At 42.5% G+C, this 21,532-nt stretch overlaps 1 protein-coding gene across 2 annotated transcripts in view; it reads right to left on the minus strand.

Annotated features, from left to right (window-relative positions):
• FAM131A (family with sequence similarity 131 member A) overlaps positions 1-21,532 on the minus strand; it is a 44,742-nt gene that overhangs the window by 14,440 nt on the left and 8,770 nt on the right. For both annotated transcript variants that reach the window (XM_072142373.1, XM_072142374.1), the window contains exon 2: positions 2,488-2,612. In XM_072142373.1, coding sequence (XP_071998474.1) covers positions 2,488-2,612 — 125 coding nt within the window. The remainder of the gene's footprint in view (positions 1-2,487; positions 2,613-21,532) is intronic.

The following is a 21,532-nucleotide window of genomic DNA, read 5'->3' on the forward strand; positions in this document are numbered from 1 at the left end:
CCGGGAAGAAGGTGAACTCCACCGGACCTGAGTGGGGAAGCGACACATGCAGGATATTGGGCGAACAATCTTAGTGAATCGTGGCAGTGCATAAATCAACTATGCACTTTCGTGAACTCCGCAGGACCAGGTAAGTAAATGTGCCCCAATATGCCAGACAGTGACCCTTTAATTCTCCCCTGAATCAATAAGCCAGCCGCTGCCCTTTAATTGATCCCAAATCCATTTGCCAGCTAGCGCCCCAATTCCCACCCCCCACAATTCATATGCCAGCCAGTGCCCAATAACCCCCACAATTCATATGCCAGCCACTTTGACAACCCTTTTCAGTGCTGTGCTGTGGTGTGGTGATGTACTGTCTCAAAGCTTCCCTCACAGACTGAGCGGGAACATGCGATTGCTGCTCAGTCTAGTGAGGGAGGCTAGACAGGCAGGCACTGGAGCTACGCAAACTATGTAGTGGGTTTGTATACCTGACCTCTGCCTAGTTACAATGTACAGAGACTGTGCACATGCACAGTTTGCTGTGAAGCGGTTCTCAGCGCAGGCGTGAGGTTTCTATTTACATCTGAAAAAGACTTGAACATTTGTGTAGCTCTATCACAGTGCAGCCATTAATGGGTGAAAATTTACCATCATTGTTACTTTGTGAATGTATGCAGAAGCTATGGCTCTCTTCTCTATTGGAGTGGATTCTTCAAACACTGCAGGCAAATAACTACAATATATATGCTATGCCTCAGAATAACAATGTCAACTTGAAACAAAACAATCCACCCTCCAATCCTGCACATGCAAAATTTCATACCAGCTGTAGATGCAGCCATCATATTTCAATTGTGCACATGCTTTTTTCAAGCGAAAATAGGTTTACAGCATCACATAAAGTAATATCACCAGTTGTAGGTATGACCTCTTTTCTACCAGGGTCACCACTATACAGTAATTTAAACACTCAATTAGTAGTTTTGAATTCCACTACAAGAAATTAAATATATAAATTTTAAATATACTAGGGAACCTGACAGAGGAAATTGGACTAATAAACCACTACGAGCATGTTGTCAAGCAGATTAACACCTTTCAGATCATGTTTCTTTTGTGGACCATTTTGGTGACATCATCCAGAAAATCAACTTTGAAGTGAGATGTAAATAGGTTGTATAAAGTCAAGAAGGAGGAGAGTTTAGCACGGATGTCATACTGGTTTCACCATAATTGAATGATTTTCAATGAGGTTGAATGGTTTTCTGAGGAAGGTAGAGCTTGACTTCAGTGCAAAACTCTCTGCCTCCATGATTTTATAGTTTCAATTTACATCTCACTTCAAAGTTGATTTTCTACAAGGTTCCACTTCAATGGGTTATGAAAGAAATATAATCTAGACATGGTTAACATGCTTGGCAACATACTGGTAGTGGCTCATTAGTACCATTTCTGCTGACAGGTTCTCTGTTTAAAGGGAACCTGTGACCAGGAGACCCATTTTTAGCACTCCCCCAGTCCCCACAGAGCAGAGCAGTTCCCCCCCCCCCACCCTTGGGAAACATGTGACCTTTTCAAATATATGAATAACTCCTCACACTCAGGATTGGCTGTAGAGGAGCAGGGGGCTAAGCTTCGCTAAGCCCAGTGATGGGTGTTTTCATATATTTGAAGAGGTCACATGGAGAACCTGTTCCCCAAGGGTGGGGGGAACTGATCCTTTCCAGACCCTCCCATTTGGCAACTGCCTAGTCACACAGCACATGCTAATGAAAGGTAGAATATAACATATCTTTTTTTCTGTAAAACCAATTTTTAATACAAAAACACTTTGGCAGTGTATGTACTATGCTCTGTGGGGAAATGCAAAAAATGGGTCTCCTGGTGACAGGTTCCCTTTAAGCTCTGACAAAATCCAAGGGACCAGGCAGTCAATGCCCCTAATAATTTGCCACTGGTACATCCACCTTTTGTTTGTTTCCCATTGATGCAAAGGATAGAACTTACTGCCAGGCAACAATAAATGAATCTGGCTCCTAACATGTACAGAATCTTGTCCACTGTCACTGTACAGTGCCATAAGTCCAATTATACTGAAACACTTCTGCACTTATTACAGCTGTCTAACTCTTGGAATAGCTATTGTACATCTCTGTAGACAGGAATCAAATGATCATCTTTGACTGCCACAGACGAAGCATGCCTTTTTATACGATAAGTGCTAGTGAAATAAGATACACAATCTGCAGGCCCCCACCTCCATCCTGCTTTAATGAGGCACTTTAAACATGTCACTGCAGCTATAAAACATTAAAGAATTAACCGTGATAACACGAATCATGCGGAGGTGACATTGTCACTTGTACCATGGCAGTAAGCCCTAGATGACTTAAACATGCTTGCTCATGCAGAAAATTGCTGGGATTAGAGGTGCTGAAATTGTCAGTGCATTGTAACAGTGTGCAGAGGTCATGTGTCACAGCAAGGCAAACCATGTGTCACCTCTAGGAACTCCTGGCTCTCCGATGGGACTTGTAGATTAAACCTTCGTACAAGGTATGGTCTTTTCTGATGATAAAAAGCAGCATTGCATCTCCCCTCACGCCACTCCATTCGCAGAGCATCCACTGGATGGGAACACGCAGGAGTTAGTGAGGACAAGCAGATACAACAATAATCATGGGGCAGGTAGAGGCCCCCACATGAACTGGTGCTGGTGGTACTGGCATGCAGTGATATGCAATTTTCTGTGCTGACTCTCAGATTGTGAACAGCAGGTAAACTATTCACAGGTAGCAAAGCAGGGTCTTTTGAAGAAGACAGAGATGCATTTAAGATAAAAGGACAGGTAGAAGAGGTAAGGGACATACATGCAGAGATATTTTTTCATACATTTATGCAGACACTTATACATTGTACAATTTCTCTGTGGTACAGCGATAGACCTTGGTCTATGATGCCTCCTGAATACTGTTATCTAATATTAGCTACTGAATCCCTTCACTGGTGTTTGTATGGATTATTCTGATTTACAGTGGGAAGAATAAATATTTGATCCCAGGCCAATTTTGCAAGTTTTCTCAGTACAAAGGAGGTTTGTAATTTTTATTGTAGGTACACTTCATACAGTATGTGAGAGAAAATCTATAAAAGAAAATCCCCCCCCCCCCCAAAAAAAAAAAAATCACACTGTATGATTTTTAAATAATAAACATTTTATTGCATGAATTAAGTATTTGATCCCATAGAGAAACAACGTATTATTTGGTACAAAAACAAAATTACAGAGGTCAGACGTTTTTCTGTATTTCTTGACCAAGCTTTCTCAGGTTTCAGATCTTCTCAAGTTCTGAGGCTGTTGCTGGACAGTCTTGGGTTTCAGCTCCCTCCAAGGATTTATGATTGGGTTCAGGTGTAGAGATTGGCTAGACCACTCCGGGATCTTAAATTGCTTCATAGGGAGCTGGCTCCTAAGTTGCCCTGGATGTTTGTTTTGGGTCATTGTCATACTGGAAGACCCAACCACGAACCATCTTCAATGCTCTTACTGAGGGAAGGTTTTTGTCCACAATCCTGTGATACATGGCACCATCCATCCTCCCTTCATCCTCCCAGTCATCCTGTCCCCTTTGCAGAAATACAACCCCCAAACTTCATGGTTGCTTGACGGTCATCTAGTGTTCCTTTGATTTTCTAATAATTGGGCCAACAGCTGTTGTCTTCTCACCAAGGTGCTTGCCTTTTGTTCGGTAGCCCATCCAAGCCTTGTGCAGGTCTACGATTTTGTCCCTGGTGTTCTTAGACAGTTCTTTGGTCTTGCCCATGGTGGAAAGGATGGAGTCTGATAGATTGTGTGTGGACAGGTGTCTTTGATACGGAAAACAGGTGCAATTAAAACAGGTAATGATTGCAGAGTAGAAGGAGCATCTTACAGAAAAACTAACAGCACTGAAAGAACCAGAATTCTTGCTCATTTTGAGGGGGGGGGGGTCAAATACTCATTTCATGCATTAAAATGATATTTAAAAATCCTATAAATGTGTTTTTTTCATTTTTTTTTTAGATCTCGTTGAAGTGTACCTACAATAAAAATTACTTGTACGTGGGAAAGCTTGCAAAATTGGCCTGTAATAAAAAAACTGATTTTTTTTTTAGAAAAAAAGTAAGAATAAAATCCCAGATACACATGAAGAAGACAATGGAAAGATCAACCATGGTAAAAAAAAAAAAATCAGATGAATTAATCCCGAATGAATGAACAGAAAAAGATTCTCTTTTTCCAACTTGTCTTTCCTTTAATGGGAACCTGTCATGGGAACCACTTCCACTCACCGGCTACAGAATTGAATGCAATGATGTGTCCGTCGCGCAGCAGTGGTCAGGTATGCGTGCCCTGACTTTGTAAACAAACAGAGGCACAGAACCAATGGGAGAAGGCGGAGGACAAACTGGAGTGCTGGCGAAGGCAAGTATAAGCTCTTTCTTGTTTTTGTCACCCTCCTGGCCTGTTATATATTTTTGATTAAACACACAACAGCTTAAACCTCAGAATGCCCCCTTCACTGTGATTTAAGGACACCTCTAACTGGCTCTTATTAAGTCTAGTGCATGTTGCAAATCACAGGGGTTTGGAGGCAGGGAGAGCTTGACTTCACTGCTGTCTCCATGACTTTATACATGCAATTTAACTTCATAGTTGATTTTCTGGATGATCCCACCACGCTAGGCTATGAAAAAAAATAAAACCTGCCATTGAAATGAACCCACCCAAAATAATAGTTCAATGGGTGGGTGGGAACATACTGTAAACTTATATGCAAGTCACCTGATGTGAGTCCAATGATGCCCTTCATATTCAGTGGTTACTGCATTGCCCTGCCTCCTTGTTCCTGATTGACAGTTCTCAGTGATATAATACGCCGCCCAATACATAATTGGGCACTTAAAGTCATGTGGCCAGGGTGATGTCATCTAAGGTCCTGTTACATCTACAATGTCTGCCCCATGTATATATCTGATCACTTGAAATTGGAGCAATCTCCATGGACTTCTACCCCTCCCCATGTGTCCAAGAAAGCATGGTGTGATTTAATGTGAACAGATGCATACATGAGGTAGACATTGCAGATGTAGCAGGACCTTAGATGACATAAACCTGGTTACATGACATGAGGTGGTGAATACTTAGAAGTGGCGTAGGTCATGTGTAAGGAGTAGATGGGAGAGAATGCCAGGGACTATCACATGTAAGGATCTATGGGAACCTACTGGCTGTATTTGTGAAAACGTGGCAACAGGTTCCTTTTAAGCTTGTAGAAAATATTGGTAGTGTTTTTTTTTTTAACTCTGCTGGCAGGTTCCCTTTATAGAATGGGCTGATGTGCCGACATCAGGTTAAAGTTTTAAATTAGTCTTATACGATAATGCTCGATGTTAAAGTTGGCTACATTATAACTCTACTAATACCTGCTATTAAATTGGCTTAGTTTACACAAGAAAAAGAGCATTTCTGGGTATATTTGTTGCATCTTTACCCTGCAACCCATGTCTCAGGTGTACCCGTGCACCTCCGTGTGGCACGCTGCCTCAGTCAACCTCCCGGGTTCCAGCAGCGTCTCCCTCGGATTGTTGTTGGTGCATCCCCGCCTGTAAAATTTAAAGGGCCAGCACGCTGATAATTGCCACTTGCCAGTCACCTTCCCTGATAAATTTAAAGCTCCTTCCTGTGTCCCTTGCCGGATCTTTGTGCCTCAAAGCCTTAGAGAAAGTTTGTCTGTCGCCCTGTGCGTGTCACGGGCGACCCTGCGATCCATGTCGCGAAGCGCGGGTACACCCGTGCTCCACTGTGCCATGCCTGCCCCGGACTCACTCACCTGCTTCCTGGTGCTTGCAGCCGCACGCGTCCCCGGCCTCTAGGGCGCGCGGGCCAACTCGTCCTGACTTAAAGGGCCAGCGTCCTCCTTATTGGCGCTGGCTAATCCGGCGCACCCTTATAATCCGGCACCTCCCTTCACTCTCTGCCGGATCTTCATTTCCCTGAAGTGAAAGCCCTCCTGTGTTTCCTAGTGTTCCTGCATTCCCAGGTTTCCTCCATGTGTCTATATTCTAGTGTTCCTCTGAGTTCCTGTATTCCTTTGTTTTTCCTGTGGTGGTCCTGTATCCCTGTGGCATTCCTGGATTCCTGTGGCGGTCCGTTATTCTTGTGGCGCTCCGCTATCCCAGTGGTCCTGAGGTCCTGCCATCCAGCCGAGGTCCTGCCATACAACCGAGGTCCGTTCCCGTTTCTGGCTCCTTCCAGCGGTTCCTACTCCGAAGATCCGCCCCTGTGCCATCCTGTGGTTCCTGTTTCCTGCTTCTCTACCTTGGCTGCCACCACGGGCCTAGTCGTACCCGTGGAACAACCTGGTGGTACCCCGCCGCAGCAAGACCATCCAGCTTTGCAGCGAGCTCTGGCAAAGACCAGGGGCCAGTTAGACTCCGGTCCCGGGTTGCGGCTAGAACCATCATCTCCCCCCGTTGGTCCAGAGGGTCCACAGACTCTGAAAGTTCCTGTGCTGCCCCCTCCTGACCTTCTGCTACGTCTCTGACTCTGATCCTGTGCCACCGGTCTTGACCCCCTGTCTGTACTTCGTCTTGGCTGCCACAGCGGACAAAGTCGTGCCTGTGGAACGAAAAGGTGGTATCACGCCACAACAAGTCCAACCTGCTTTGCTGCTGGCTCTGGCAAAAACCGGGTACCACTTAGACTCAGGTCCCAGGTGTAGGCATGCATGAAAACAAATCCTTCTCTCTCTACACTGAAAACAATGGTAGTGACAAACAGCATCTACACCTCAACAACCTGATTACTTGCTGTAAAAATCCGAGGTGTGGGCCCAGATCAGCACTGCAGTTAATCCAACTGTAAACATTAATCCATTTTCTTCTTAACGTGCAGTGTATAGACACAATTTATGAAGCATGGTTTTCCTCATTTCTCAAGCTGCCTCATCATTTTTCTAAAACCACTCACCAGAGAAGGACCATTGGTAGCTCCATAGTAAACCCATGTCATAACTCATATTAAAATTCTGATGCCAATCCGCTTACACTATCATTTTCCACTTACAGTTTTGCTTGTAGCAGCACTTACTTTCAGATCATATTAAATGGTCCCACTAGTTAGATTAATATTACACCAGAACAGGCAAGATGCATTTAATATAGCATTTTCTGCATTATTTTCATACACCTTTCATACATCTGCGAACTGTGTCTGCCTACTTCAGCCAGACTGGCATCCCCTTACCGTATGTGTTGTATGCGCTGGGACTTTAAAATACAGTTTTCCTTCTATTTTCACCTGTATTTCTTTCAAGATGTAGACATGTCTGAACTTCAGTTCCCCTAAACAGCACTGTACACAAAAATGAATAAAACCCTCACACAATAGATCTACAAGATTTCACCTTTTTTCAACTAATCCTGTTTTTTTAAATACTTCCTATAGAAGTTAAAGAACCCTAACATGAAGAAACCATCACTATGATGTGGTTTCCATAGAAGCAGTTCTAGCAGCGGAGCTAATTGATGTGCTATCTAAGTTGCTATTGTTTACAGCTACTTCAATCTTTACAAATTCCATTAACCTTTTAATGTCACAGCCTTTTTTCTTTTGAATTTACAGCTTTTACTGTATGGTCCAAATGACGAGTCAACTTTATTCTTTGGTTCAACACAATCACATCACACCTAGATGCCAAATTTATATTGCTTTGCTACATTTTAATACTTTTAAATAAATGAAAAATATTATGGAGAAAGAACAATTTCTGTCAAAATATTCTAACACTTTTGATCACTTTTTATTCAAATGTTTATAGGTGGCGAAATGGCCAAAAAGCAGCACTTTAGATATTTTGTCTTTTAAATATTACCACTAGCTGTAGCATTTCAAATCTTTTATTCAACACCACATATTACAGATTAACTAATTGTCCAGGTAATGTGAAGTACTTTTATCTTCAACTCCTTCTAATGGCATGAATAAGATTCCAGCTTTGGATGTGACTGGAGTATCATATATGATATCAGCGGCACAATTGAAAAATATTACCTCACACATAAGCTGCCTTATACTAAGAATAATGGCAGATTTATACAGTCACAGCCAGAGCTGTAGGCATGTGAGATAATCTAACCGTGGATAGTTGCAGCTATGGATGTAACTGGAGTATCACAGATATAAGTATTGTTGCTTTATCATTACTTCACATATTACCTCATATCACCTAACATATTACCTCACATATTACCACACATACAGAGGGAACGGAAAGTATTCAGAGTCCTTTAAATTTTTCACTCTTTGTTTCATTGCAGCCAATTGGCAAGATCAAAAAAGTTCTTTTTTTGCTCATTAATGTACACTCTGCACCCAATCTTGACAGTAAAAAAAATGGGGAAATGTAGATATTTTTGCTGATTTAACAAGAAAAACTGAAATATCACATGGGCATTCAGACCCTCGGTTTAGAATTGAGTAGAAGCATGATTTGAGCTAGTACAGCCATGAGTCTTCTTGGGAATGATACAACAAGTCTTTCACACCTGGATTTGGGGATCCTCTCCATTTCCCTCATGTTGGATGGTGAATGTTGGTGGACACCCATTTTTAAGTCTCTCCAGAGATGCTTAATTGGGTTTAGGTCAGGGCTCTGGCTCGGCCAGTCAATAATGGTCACAGAGTTGTTCTGAAACCACTGCTTTGTTATGTTAGCTGTTTGCTTGGGGTCATTGTCTTGTTGGAAGGTGAACCTTCAGCTCAGTCTGAGATCCAGAGTACTCTGAAAGAGGTTATATCCAGGATATCTCTGTACTTAGCTGGTTGCAATTGAAAGAAAGATGAATGCAATCTCCCTGTCCTTGCAGCTTAAAACACTCCATAGCATGATTCTGCCACCACCATGTATCACTGTTGGGATTGTATTTGGCAGGTGTTGAGCAGTGTCTAGTTTTCTCCACACATACCGTTCACAAATGAACACCAAAAAGTACAAATCTTTGTCTCAACCGACCAGAGAATTTTATTTCTCATAGTCTGGGAGTCCTTCATGAGTTTTTTTGTAAACTGTATAAGGGCTTTCATAAGTCTTGCACTGAGGAGAGGCTTCTGTTGTCACACTCTGCCATAAAGCCCTGACTGAGGGACGACTGCAGTGATTGTTGACGGTGTGGAACTTTCTCTCATCGCCCTACTGCATCTCTGCAGCTCAACCACAGTGATCTTGGGGTTCTTCTCTACCCCTCCCTTATTTAGGCAGGCCTATTGCATGAAGTTCAACTCTTTATTAACTAATTCTGGGTAATCCCCTTGTCTGTTATCCAGAAAATGCTTCTTTTGCGGTCCCACTGACTTTGGACTTTGTATATAAGATGGCAGCTGATGGCTGGTTCAAGGAGCAGCATTTTTTATTTATTAAATTATTTTATTCCATCCCCTTATAAAAATGGACGAACCATTATACAAGCTCTTATACCTCTTTTGTCACCCCCTCATCCTCATAGACTGTAAGCACTCGCGAGCAGGGCCCTCACTCCTATTGTTTCACATGACTGTTATTGCTCTGTAATGTCTTATTTTATTTGTATGTTCCCCAGTATCTGTAAAGCCCTACGGAATTGGATAGCGCTATATAAATAAATTATTATTATTACCTCTCTCGTCCTAAACTTCTTCCATTTAAGGATTTTGGAGGCTACTCTGCTCTTAGGAGCCTTGAGTGCTGCATTAATTCTTTTGTAACCTTAGCCAGATCTGTGCCTTGCCACAATTCTGTCTTTGAGCTCCTTGGGCAGTTCCTTAGATTTCATAATTCTCAAGTGCTCTGACATGCACAGTGAGCTGTAAAGCCTTATATTAGACCTTTTCTAATCAAGTCCAATCAGTTTAATTAAACACAGCTGGACACCACCGGATGTTAGCGGCTGAAGCTGGAGTTCCGCCACTAGAATCCTGCAGATAGAAGTTTTTAGCCGACATAGAGCGGGGATTGAGTGGACGCACACTAGAGCAGGTATGATGGGGACTAAGTGCCAAAAATCGGCACATAAGCAGGGCGAGTGGATCAACCAAGATGGCGCCTGCCAGCATATGGGTGCGGGCAGAAAATGCTGCAAAATTAGTCAGCTTTGCCCACATGGCCTCAGGACCCAGAGGTGCAACAGCCTGCTCCACAGGGTCTAGATATGCAGCACTAAGGTGGATGGGGATGGCGCCATGGAGGAGTGGCTGCATGGGGACAACCAAATAGTGGAAAAAGTAGCTGAGCCCACGCTGACTGCCATTATGAGGGCAGTGCAACATAATACTTCTTCTCTTAGGCAATTGACTGGCCAAGTTTGTAGCTTGGAAGAATAAATATTACTTGTGCAAAACGATATGCATAAAATGACTGAGAGAACAACTGCTGTGGAGAATACAGTACAAGAGATAGAGGAGGCGCTCCCGCCTCTGAGGAGTGAGGTGCGGGAACAGTCGCAAGCTGTGCTAGCCCTGCAAGTGAAAGCAGATGATCTTAAAAACAGGCTGCACAGAAACAACGTTAAGCTGGTGGGAGTATCGGAGAAGGTGGAGGTTGTTGCATTATACAGAGATAAGATACTGTAACAAGCTCGTGATACAGAGGACATTAAAATAAATGGCGTGAGAATAGCTTTTTTTTTTTTTTTTACAGGATTTATCTATAAACAGGTGCAGAAGAAGTCGATGCACTTCTTGGATATAAAGAGGTGGCTGAGAGCGCTGGGGGTTTCCTATTAGATGCTGTACCCAACCCGTCTGCGAGTGGCGCTGCTGGGAACCACACATTTCTTTGATAAACCGAGGTCTACACTCCAGTGGCTAGATATGAATAAACAGAGTTTACGCGGACACGCGACAAGACCAGGCGGAGACTGAGGTAGATCCATCGTGTATCGAGACAGTATGTGAGCACCTGATGTTGGATGTTGTTTTAGGTTATTGGATTTATTTCTGTTTTATACAGTTCTCTGAGTTGTTAACGAACACATGAGAGAGTACATGGAACTCTAAAAGGGCTTCGAGGCATACAAGGTTAAAACATACTGCATACTACTTGAGAAAATCATACCTAAGGGAAGGTGGGGTTAGTTCTTGGAGGTTATGCCAAGATGTTCGCTTATTTTGTATGTATTGCATATGTATCACTGGAATTATTCTGCTCTGTGAATTTGTGTGCAAATAAATGTTTTTTGTTTTAAAAAAATAAGACATGAGAAGAGAAGAGATTATTTAAATGAATATTTTAGTGGATGCCTTCTAGAGAAAATGATTTTTTTAAACCCTAGAGGGTCTGATCACTTATAAAATATAATGTAATACTACTCTGGCTTACTTAGTAATTAGCGGCATATCAACCGTGGAACACACAACTACCAAGAGAGCTTGGGTCCAGTGATACCTGTGCAGTTCATATACATTAGGGTCCTTGCCCAAAAACTACTTTCTCCTATCAGTGCTGGCCAAGTCTACAGAACTCTGACTCATTAGTAAGACAGAACATGCACTACTTCGATTCAAGACTGAATCATGAAACTTGCCCACTGCAGTCAATGAGTGCGTGATAAAAATGGACAGTACTTTGATACCATCCAAGAACGGTAAATTTTTAAAGGAAGGAAGTTGCTCAGAGGTGTGAAAATCAGATATGAAAATCTGGTACAACTTGGATGAGGCTAGGATTGCAAAAACAGATGTTAGTAAGTCCTAAGACTAATTTTCGATCAAAATCTGCCATTTTTCACTGAACAAAATCGAATTATTTTTATGGACAACTAACCTTTAAGAAAATCTATGATGATAAACACACATTTACTCATAGATTCAGGCACTGTGACTGTGGTAGTATTCTTATATTAGTTATCCGTAGCCTCATTCCTTCTAAAATGAACTTTTAAATAATGCTAATGAGCTAGGTGGGGCCATAACCAGAGCCCCTATATCAGTGATGGCTAACCTATGGCACTGGTGCCAGAGGTGGCACTCAGAGCCCTTTCTATGGGCACTCAGGCCATCACCAGAGAGGACTCTAGGTATCTTCCTGCAGTCCCAGACAGCCCAGGACTTGCTGTGCACAGAGCAATTTTAAAGTGACAGCTGTACTTGGGACTATTTTCTGCTTTATTGGTGTCCTCAGGGTGCTGGTATCAATGAAAACTGTGACAGAGAAGGGAGTAGGGGATGTTGATCCTCAGAGGGGACTTCAACTTCCCCTTTGATGTTAAGCAAGACACCTCCTCGGGGAGAAACCATGTCCCTTTGCGGCAGCTAGATTCCCTCAAAAAGGACCTGTATAATCTCCAATTGGTTGACGCCTGGCGGATCCTTCACCCCAAGAACAGAGACTACACTTACTACTCGGGCACATGACTCCTATAGCCGAATCAACCTTTTCTTGATACAGCACAGGGCACTGACCTGGGAACTCTTGACAACGATAGGCAATATTGTCTTATCAGACCACGCACAAATATACCTGACAGTTACTATACCCACTGCAACACAACGCCCTTGGTCTTGGCGCCTCAATGACTACCTACTCAAAGACGCCTTATGCATACAAGAAATTAGACAAACCATTGAACCCCTTTCCCCCACGCCCGACACCCGCCCTGAAGACTTGCCAATGAAATGGGAAGCTCTTAAATGCGAACTGCGCAGCCGCTTCACTGACCATGAGGTTCACTTAAAAAGAGAAAATGCGTTTAAACTCACCTCCCTATTGCGAAGGTTGCACGAACTTGAGCAAAAACATAAACAACAATCCTCAGAAGTCCTAGCAGACCTCATCATAACAAGAGATGAAATAAAAGCTCTAATGGACCAGAAAACACGGGTACAGCGCTTATGGTTCAAAGGCCGTCTATATGAATATGCCAACAAATGTGGGCGCCAACTCTCCAGACTCTTACATCCTAGATCAGACATGACACACATACCCCACATTAGAACCCCCGGGGGCACAGACATACACAATCCGGCGGATATTAGTTCAGAATTCGGCTCCCAATTGTATAACATTAAGGGCCAATTTTCTGACATGGACCCATCCACTCTGGCCAAAAAGATAGACGACTATATAAGCGACACGGCCCTGCCACCTCTCGCTGATGAAGATGTTGAGGAGTTAGAACAGGATTTTAGCGAAGAAGAGGTAACCAAAGCCATTCAAAACACACCTGCAGGGAAAAGCCCGGGTCCAGATGGATTCGCCCCAGCCTTTTATAAAGTGTTCAGGGAATCCTTGACCATGCTTTTGACAAAGATCTTTAACTCCATTTCTCAACCCGCAGTCTTCCACTCCCAATCCCTAGAAGCCAATATCAGTGTTCTCTTGAAGCCAGATAAGGACCCCCTGACATTGGCCTATTTCCCTTTTAAATGTCGACCTGAAATTATACTCCAAGATATTGGCAGACCGCCTAGCCCTAGCTCTCCCACACATAATCAACACAGACCAAGTAGGGTTTGTTAGATGAAGGGAAGCCAGGGATGATTTGGTTGAAACATTCCTCTTGATGAAGCACGCCCAGAAAAGGGCAAACCCCTCGTGTCTTCTCGCAATCAACGCGGAAAAAGCCTTTGACAGGGTGCATTGGGGTTTTATGTCCGCAGGGCTAACGGGGTTTTTTCTCAGACGCTACACATAGGAAACGGAACCCGTCAGGGGTGCCCCCTGTCACCCCTGCTATACGTGATAGTTATGGAACACCTGGCCATAGCCATCAGGCATAACCCAAACATACATGGGATACAGGTAGGACAGAGACAATACAAACTAGCCCTCTTTGCGGTCGATCTCATGCTATATGTCACACAACCGAGAATATCGCTCCCTTCCCTTCTGAAGGAATTTGAGAAATATGGCCCCCTAAGCAATTTTAAATTCAATTACAATAAATCCGAAATGTTAAATATATCTTTGACACCCGCAGACACTCAACATATCAAAGAACACTTTCCTTTCTGCTGGCGAGCCACATCCATTAAATACCTAGGAGTCCAGGTACCAACCGACCTATCAAAGCTATACACCCTTAACTACCTACCCCTACTGGAACGCACCCTAAAAGATCTAGGGGGATATAGTAGGAAACAGTTGTCTTGGTTCGGCCGTATTAACGTTAGAAAAATTGACATACTGCCTTGTTTCTTATACATCTTCCAGGGCATACCAATTACCCCACCGTCCTCATTCTTTAAGTCCATACGGTCAGCTCTCATCCGTTTCATTTGTGGCTCCACACGCCTGCGGATCGGTTGGTGGTTCATGATCAGGTCGGCAGGCGGAGAGAGTGTGCCAGATTTCAGACTATACCATCAGGCCTCAGATTTGTTACTGTGACTTGACTGGCACTACCACTTACCCACCAAACAATGGGTGCGCCTGGAGCAATACAGCTCTCCAATTCCATCAAACTGTTGCCATGGGTTTCCCCCCAACGCACAGAAATAGAACCCCAAACCCTTTTCTTAGCTCAAACATCGAAAACATGGAATGGTCTCTCCAAACGTAAGATACCGTCTCGTCCATGGGGCCCCCTCACACCTCTGTTCCACAACCCAGATTTCCTGCCTGCATTTTCCAAAACAATGGACAATTTTCCAAATGCGCGATGGGGGAGGCATCGATTCCTCTGCACAATGAATTCCTGGAGCTAGCGACCTCCACTAAACTATCTTGGTTGGAACTGACCCAGCTGGAATTGTTCCTTAGAAGCCCAGGACCCGAAGCAGCCTTCAATACCCGACCCACCCCCTTTGAGGCCCTATTTCAGTTGGAGTCCCCTCTGGAACACTGTATCTCCCAAATCTATAATCTTCTCTTGAAGGAATCAGACACCACACCCTTTCCCTACGTAGCAGGCTGGTCCAGGGACCTAGGTAGCACGTTATCCACAGTGGAATGGGGAAAAGCATTCTTGTTTACCCATAAGTTATCGGTAGCTAGTTCAGCACAGGAACACAATTTTAAGATCCTGGCAAGGTGGTATAGAGTACCAGCCCTTTCACACTCTATCTTTCCTGCGGTACAGGACACGTGTTGGAGATGTAACGCAGACAAAGGTGACATGCTCCACATCTGGTGGTCGTGCAGCGCAATTTCTTCCTTCTGGGACCAGGTCTTTGAAGTATCTTCTGAACTTACAGGGCATCCAAATCCTAAAACTCCCGAAGTGGCCTTACTGTCTTTGCTTCCAGGAGCTATAGGAAAACAAAAACGTAGCCTCTTGAGATTCGTCCTAATTGCAGCACGATCAGTAATTCCTCCCGGGTGGCGCTCCAGCGTAGTTCCCACCATTTCCGACTGGACACAAGAAATGCTATCTATATACCGTATGGAGGAGATGGTGGCAGACTCCGCAGGCACATCAGAGCAATTCATAAAGATATGGCAACCCTGGATAATATTCTGCGAAACTCAGCGATTCAGGGACCTCTTAAATACAGATCAGCAACCAGATCTGCCTTTGTAATTCTGCAATTGCCCTCTGTACTGGCTATCATTTTCCCCATAAAATACACAGAGAAGCCTTCCCTTCCCATTCCCCCTTCATTACCTTCAAAGTCCCTTATTGTCTCATTATCTGTCTTAGCCCTAACCCCCTTCCCCAGTGTGGATAGTCTGATTGTGATTGTCTAAATACCTTTATATTGTCTCTCCACATGGCTCCCTATGTGAGGTTACATAAACCGGGTCCACTAGTGGTACCATTCCGGCCATAAGTCAATGCCAAGACAAACTGGAAAACACTTCTCGAACTCGAATGTCGTTGGCAGATCCTCCCTCTTCATACCTTTGTCCTCTGACACCAGATCACATTGGGAAAGCATGATTTTCACAAGAATGCAGGTGCACCAAAACATACGACCTGGTTGAAGTCCTTTAACAGCTGTTCACCTCCAGTATTGAACTGATAATGGCTAAGGAGAGCTACATATATATTTGTAATTGTATCCCATATGTATGACGACAATAAATTGTATGTGATTGTTATATATCCCCGATTTGTAGCTTAAAAAAGCTTTTCCAATAAAAATGATTGAACATATTAGTGCATTTGTGATGTCCCCTGGCTCTTTTGCTGCTGTCCCACCTTTCCATGGTCCTAAACTATAGAAAAGTTGATTTTACAGAGTGGGACTGCCCTGAGGCAAAAAGACCTTTAACAATCTAACTGTGTCATAATCTGTTTGCGTCATTTTGAACACACAGGTTTAATAGACTAACAACAAAGTATGTGATTTTCTTTAACCATCCAGGAAATCTAATAACAAGTACTTACCTTGTCCCTTAAATGCTGGATTAAGGTATTTTACAATAGATACTTTTATCAAGTACTTTATACTTTTATTTACCAATCCTCCATAAACCTACCAATGATCAAGAATAACTGTACAAAATATTCAATAAACTATTCATACTCCGCTTGTGTGGAATTTATTGTAATCCCTCATGTTATGGCTAAGCAACAAAGTCAAATAATATTAACAAGCTTTATTCAAGGACGATAAGTAGACCTACAGTATAACTCTTAGTTATCCTTGTATACCCTTTGTAAACCGGAAGTTGCTTACAACTATATCATGAGGACCTCCACAGAGATACAGATCTGACAACTAACCAAATGATATATGCCAACTGTGTCCCTTTTTTATATGAAATAACACACCTCTGTCTATATCAGAGACAAAACCAAGTCAAAAGAAGAAAAGAACAGCCTATGGGGCCCAGGGACAGGACTCCAGAAGTAGGGGAGAGAAGTTCAAAGTTAGAAGAGAAGGGTCTTGGAAAGAGGGATTACCAAGAACCTAATTGTTACTCTGGTTGAGCTCCAAAGATTCTGTGTGCAAATGGGATAAACTTACCGGTGGAAAGAAAATGCAAAAAAAGCATCTAAAGAACAGTTACTATACAGTGACTGGTTTTACTCTATTGACAAAATACATCATGCCAATCAAAAAACAGCATGTCTATTGAGAAAGGAATGGTGACTCCTTTCCTGTAAAAACTTGTAGAAGTATCAGTCACCCTCGGTCTGTTCTTCACATAGTGTGAGGAGTGCACAAGTCACTTCAAAAGGCTCAGATGTTTACCCCCAGGGCTCAGGGCATGTGGCTAGTATGCAAACGCAAATTATAGCAGTCTGAGCCTTAATACAATACAAATATATGTACACAAAGACAATAAATTAACAAATGCAGTCACACACTAGTAAATGAGAAAATAATAATACAAGCCTGAAGAAAAGGAGACAATTAACAACTTGCTCAGTTCTACAAATAAATACAGGCTGACCAATACATCATACAATGAATAAAAATAGCTCCAAAATCCTAATGTCACAGTGACATCAAGATAAGCACTTAGCCTATTCTGGTCATTGACTACACATTATGATAAAAATAGCTACACTTTAACAACACAAACTACCTATTACATTTAAATGGGGTTTCCACAGTATCGAGCGTCATAAGTCTATACCTGTAATGAATTTTAATCTATACAAGTCACATACTAATACCTACATTTAAGGACACCTACCACCAGGATGAAAGCCTGTATGCAAATGAGCCAGGGGGAGCCTGGAGCCCCTCACGCTCATTTGCATACAGTCCTTCATTCTGGTGGTAGATGCCCTTTAACTTGTTTTACAGTAACTCCAACTAAAGCTGTGAGTAAAGGACCTATGCAGCTTCCTAATATATATGGTAAAACAGCAGATGAATGCTGGAAAAGTATCTTTGTTTATGAGGCAACTTTTTACATTAAGTAGTTGGGTAGAATGTGTCAGCTCTACACAAAATTATAGACTTAAAAAGAGAACCTGTCACCACATTTTCACATATACAGCTAGTGACAGGTTCCTACAGAGTCCTATTAACTGACTGACACCCTTCTTGAAGCTAAAAGTTGTACAACATGCATATATCTACATGAAATCATAGCAGCCACCATAGACTTCTACTCCTTCACATCCTCCATTTTATGTGATCGATACATGTTGCAGAGGATAGGGCCCAACTTGCTGATCGGTTGGAGTCTAAGTGATGAGACCCCCACAGATCACAAAAACAAAGGATCCAATGGGGCTGTACGTACCTCTTTTGGACCCCTCGTCCCTCCGCATGAACGTTTTGCTCCATTAATCTCTATGGAGCCGACGGAAATTGCTGAGCGCGGTGTTATAACACACAATTATATTATAATGCAAATGCTTAGAAAAGACAGAAAGACATATTTCCCTTTAAACCTATTTTTTAAGTCTAGAAGACTAAAGCCACCTGTACACGTCACATTTTACATGCAGATTTTGTGCTCAGATATTATTGCAGAATTCCTGCAGCAGCATTGCAGTGAATGGAAACAGATTGCTGGTACAGATTCAGAATCTTCAGCATGTCAATTTGTTACTATAGATGCTGGTTAAGAATTCAACATTTGCTATGCAAAGATTACATTTTATACCCCTTCTGCAACATATATATGCATCAGAAACCAGAAAATGTTGCTTGATTTCTGCTACTGCAGATTTACCACTGTGTATTCTGCTGGATTTGCAGTTACCATAAAAGTTATGGTAAAAAGTTATGTGGTTAGCCCATTACATTAGCATGTACTACATTAGGTAAAGGAAGTCATCTCTCCAGGGCCCTCCCCTTTTAGAGACTAGAATCCAGCTGACCCCCATAAGTAAAAGTAAAATGGACACGACACAGCACCAACCTTTCTGTGAAAGTAGACGTATAGCAATAAATTCCAACGGTCCATCCAGATTCCAAAGAACTTCAGATTTATTAAATCATCTTTTCATATTTTCACGGTGCCACAACCAACACACAGCATACAGATAAACCATTCTTATTCATAGTCAAGATCAAGTACGGTTTATCGGTTTGAAACGTGCTGGTTATTGCTGGGATTGCACCGTGGAAATATAAAATGATGATAGAATAAACCTTAAGTTCTTTGGAATCTGGATGGACAGTTGAAATTTATTCCCCCACCTTTAGCCTGTGAGTCCTATCTGCTACAAATAGCACATCTCTCGTTCCAAGGGACCCGACTTCTGCTGTAATTCACTGGCTGGGAACATTGCAATGTTTTTAGTATCCATTGTAAGGAGGGCTTCAAGAAAACCGAACACTTTAGAAGCAGGTTTTTACACTGACAACGACTGCCAGTGGTTCCTGCTAGGGGAGACATTATGATCAGTGTATTGTAAATGTACTCTTGTAAATCTAAAGCAGACATTCCATTTAAAGAGAAGCTGTCATGAGAAATGGGCCTAATAAACCACTAGCAGTATATTGTCAAGCAGCTGAGTATCTTCTAGATGATGTTTCTTTCATGCCCTGGTGTGGTGGCATCATCCAGAAAATTAACTTTGAAGTGAGATGTAAATTGGTTTTATGAAGTGAAGGAGGCGGAGAGTTTAACACTGAAGTCAAGCTCTCCTTGCCTTAGAACACCCCCTTCACTGTAATTGATGGTCCTGCGTCCAGAGACATCATTGATTAAATCTCCTGAAGTCCGGCACACAATGTGAATCACATGGGAGAAGGTGTTCAGAGGGTGGGGAGAGCACGACTTCTGTGTTAAAGTCTCCGCCTCCTTGACTTTATACATCCAACTTACATCTCACTTCAAAGTTGATTTTCTGGATGATGCCACCAAACCAGGCCAGGCCATGACAAGTTCCTTTTAATGCTGTTGGGCCTTGGTAAAAACCATCAACAAGTCACATTCAGCTGCCCTATTTTTGCAGAGCTTTAATGTGCATTAGCCTTTGCTAGATAAATATAGGCTACAGTAAATTTATTTTTAAATATTGTGCGCAATATTTTACATTTAATACATCACACGCTACATTTACTTTTCAAGTAGAGCAGAAATACACACAGTTTTAGTTACTATAGCAATGCAGACTATTTCCGCACAGACCCATGAAGGATAGATTTGGATACTGTAAAACATGTATGACAATTTCTAAATGCAAAAAACTGCATCTTATGTAACAAAAATTCCTACATAATTATCTATATATTTTCATATTATGAATTAGGTTTCAGTCTACTGGAACAGACGAATCACAATTCATCAAGATCTATTGTTTTATTTTAGTACAAAATATTGGTATAGACAAGAATAACAATATCAATGCCCTTGAAATCCTTCCCCTTTCCACAATTATTTGTTAAATTCAACTTTCAAGTGTGCAGCAGCTATTAGTCCAGTGTGTGGACATGGTAGGGCCGTGGACTAGGGTTGCACCGATACCAGAATTTTGAGTTTGATACTGATACCTGGAGAAATATTTCTATGGCAGGCAAGAGTGGAGATTGTCGGTTCAAATCCCTGTGTGGGCAAAAATTTTAATTATATAACATGAAATAATTTTAGAGACTTTGGAGGGGGGGATTTATCAGAAGTAGTTGAGTTAAAACAGTTCTAGTTGCCCATGGAACCAATGTAAGCTCACCTTTAGTCTTATAAACAGCTCTGGCGAAATGAAAGCTTGAGTCTGATTGGTTGCCATGGGCAACTAGGACAGTTCTGTTCTTAGACACTTCTGATAAATCTCTGGGAGAGGAGAAACACCATATATGGAAAGTTCATGATATTTCCCTTATGACGTGTTTCCTGTTCTGCCACTGCCTGACACTTCAATACAAAGGATTCGCCGACCCAACACATCTATTAAAAGGATAGCCTGCTCAATGTCTCCTCTGAGGATTCCCCTCTAGTCATTCAGTATCTAAAATGTCAGAATTCCGGTATTGAACCGTTCTACATGAAAGTATCGCACAAGTATCGAGTTTTCGATGCATTGTACAACCCGTGGACAGAGGGGTAACTAGGAGAGGCTGGACCCGATAGCAGATTTCTGCCTTGGGTTCCCCATCCTCTTAAAAAAAATGCATACATATTTGTACACACACGTCTATACAATCACACATATAAAGTTCTACACACATTTATGTACTCATTTATACATATACATTTATATACATCCATACACACATAGGGGGAGATTTATGCAATTATTATCATGACTAAACCACCTCCACGCCACGTGGCCGCAGAGAGGGTGTGAAGGAGCTCAGCACCGGGTAGCGCAGGCTAGCTTGGGGGGGGGGGTTCCTGCTCTGTGCCTGCATACTTTTAAAAAACTGAGAACTTCCACGTGAAGGTTTTCACGCAAAACTACGACAGGTCGGACCAGGCATAGTTTTGCCCAGCATCCGAGCTAGTTGCGTGCATGGGTTGGCTATGTAGAGGGGCCTGGTCAGCACAGCAGAGATAGAGGGACAGCACTGGGGCCCCTGCTGTCGCTATTAAGGATGAACCCAGAAGAACAACATTTTAGTTCCACCATCCCGGGCCCCTGTGCAACCAGGTCCTTTAGCAGCCACTACTGTTGTTAAGCCCTGTCTGTGGAGATGAAAAGCCAAAATTTTGACGCCGATTCCTCCACTTTTCCT

This window comes from Engystomops pustulosus, chromosome 3, assembly GCF_040894005.1.
Source record: "Engystomops pustulosus chromosome 3, aEngPut4.maternal, whole genome shotgun sequence".
Taxonomy (NCBI): domain Eukaryota; kingdom Metazoa; phylum Chordata; class Amphibia; order Anura; family Leptodactylidae; genus Engystomops; species Engystomops pustulosus.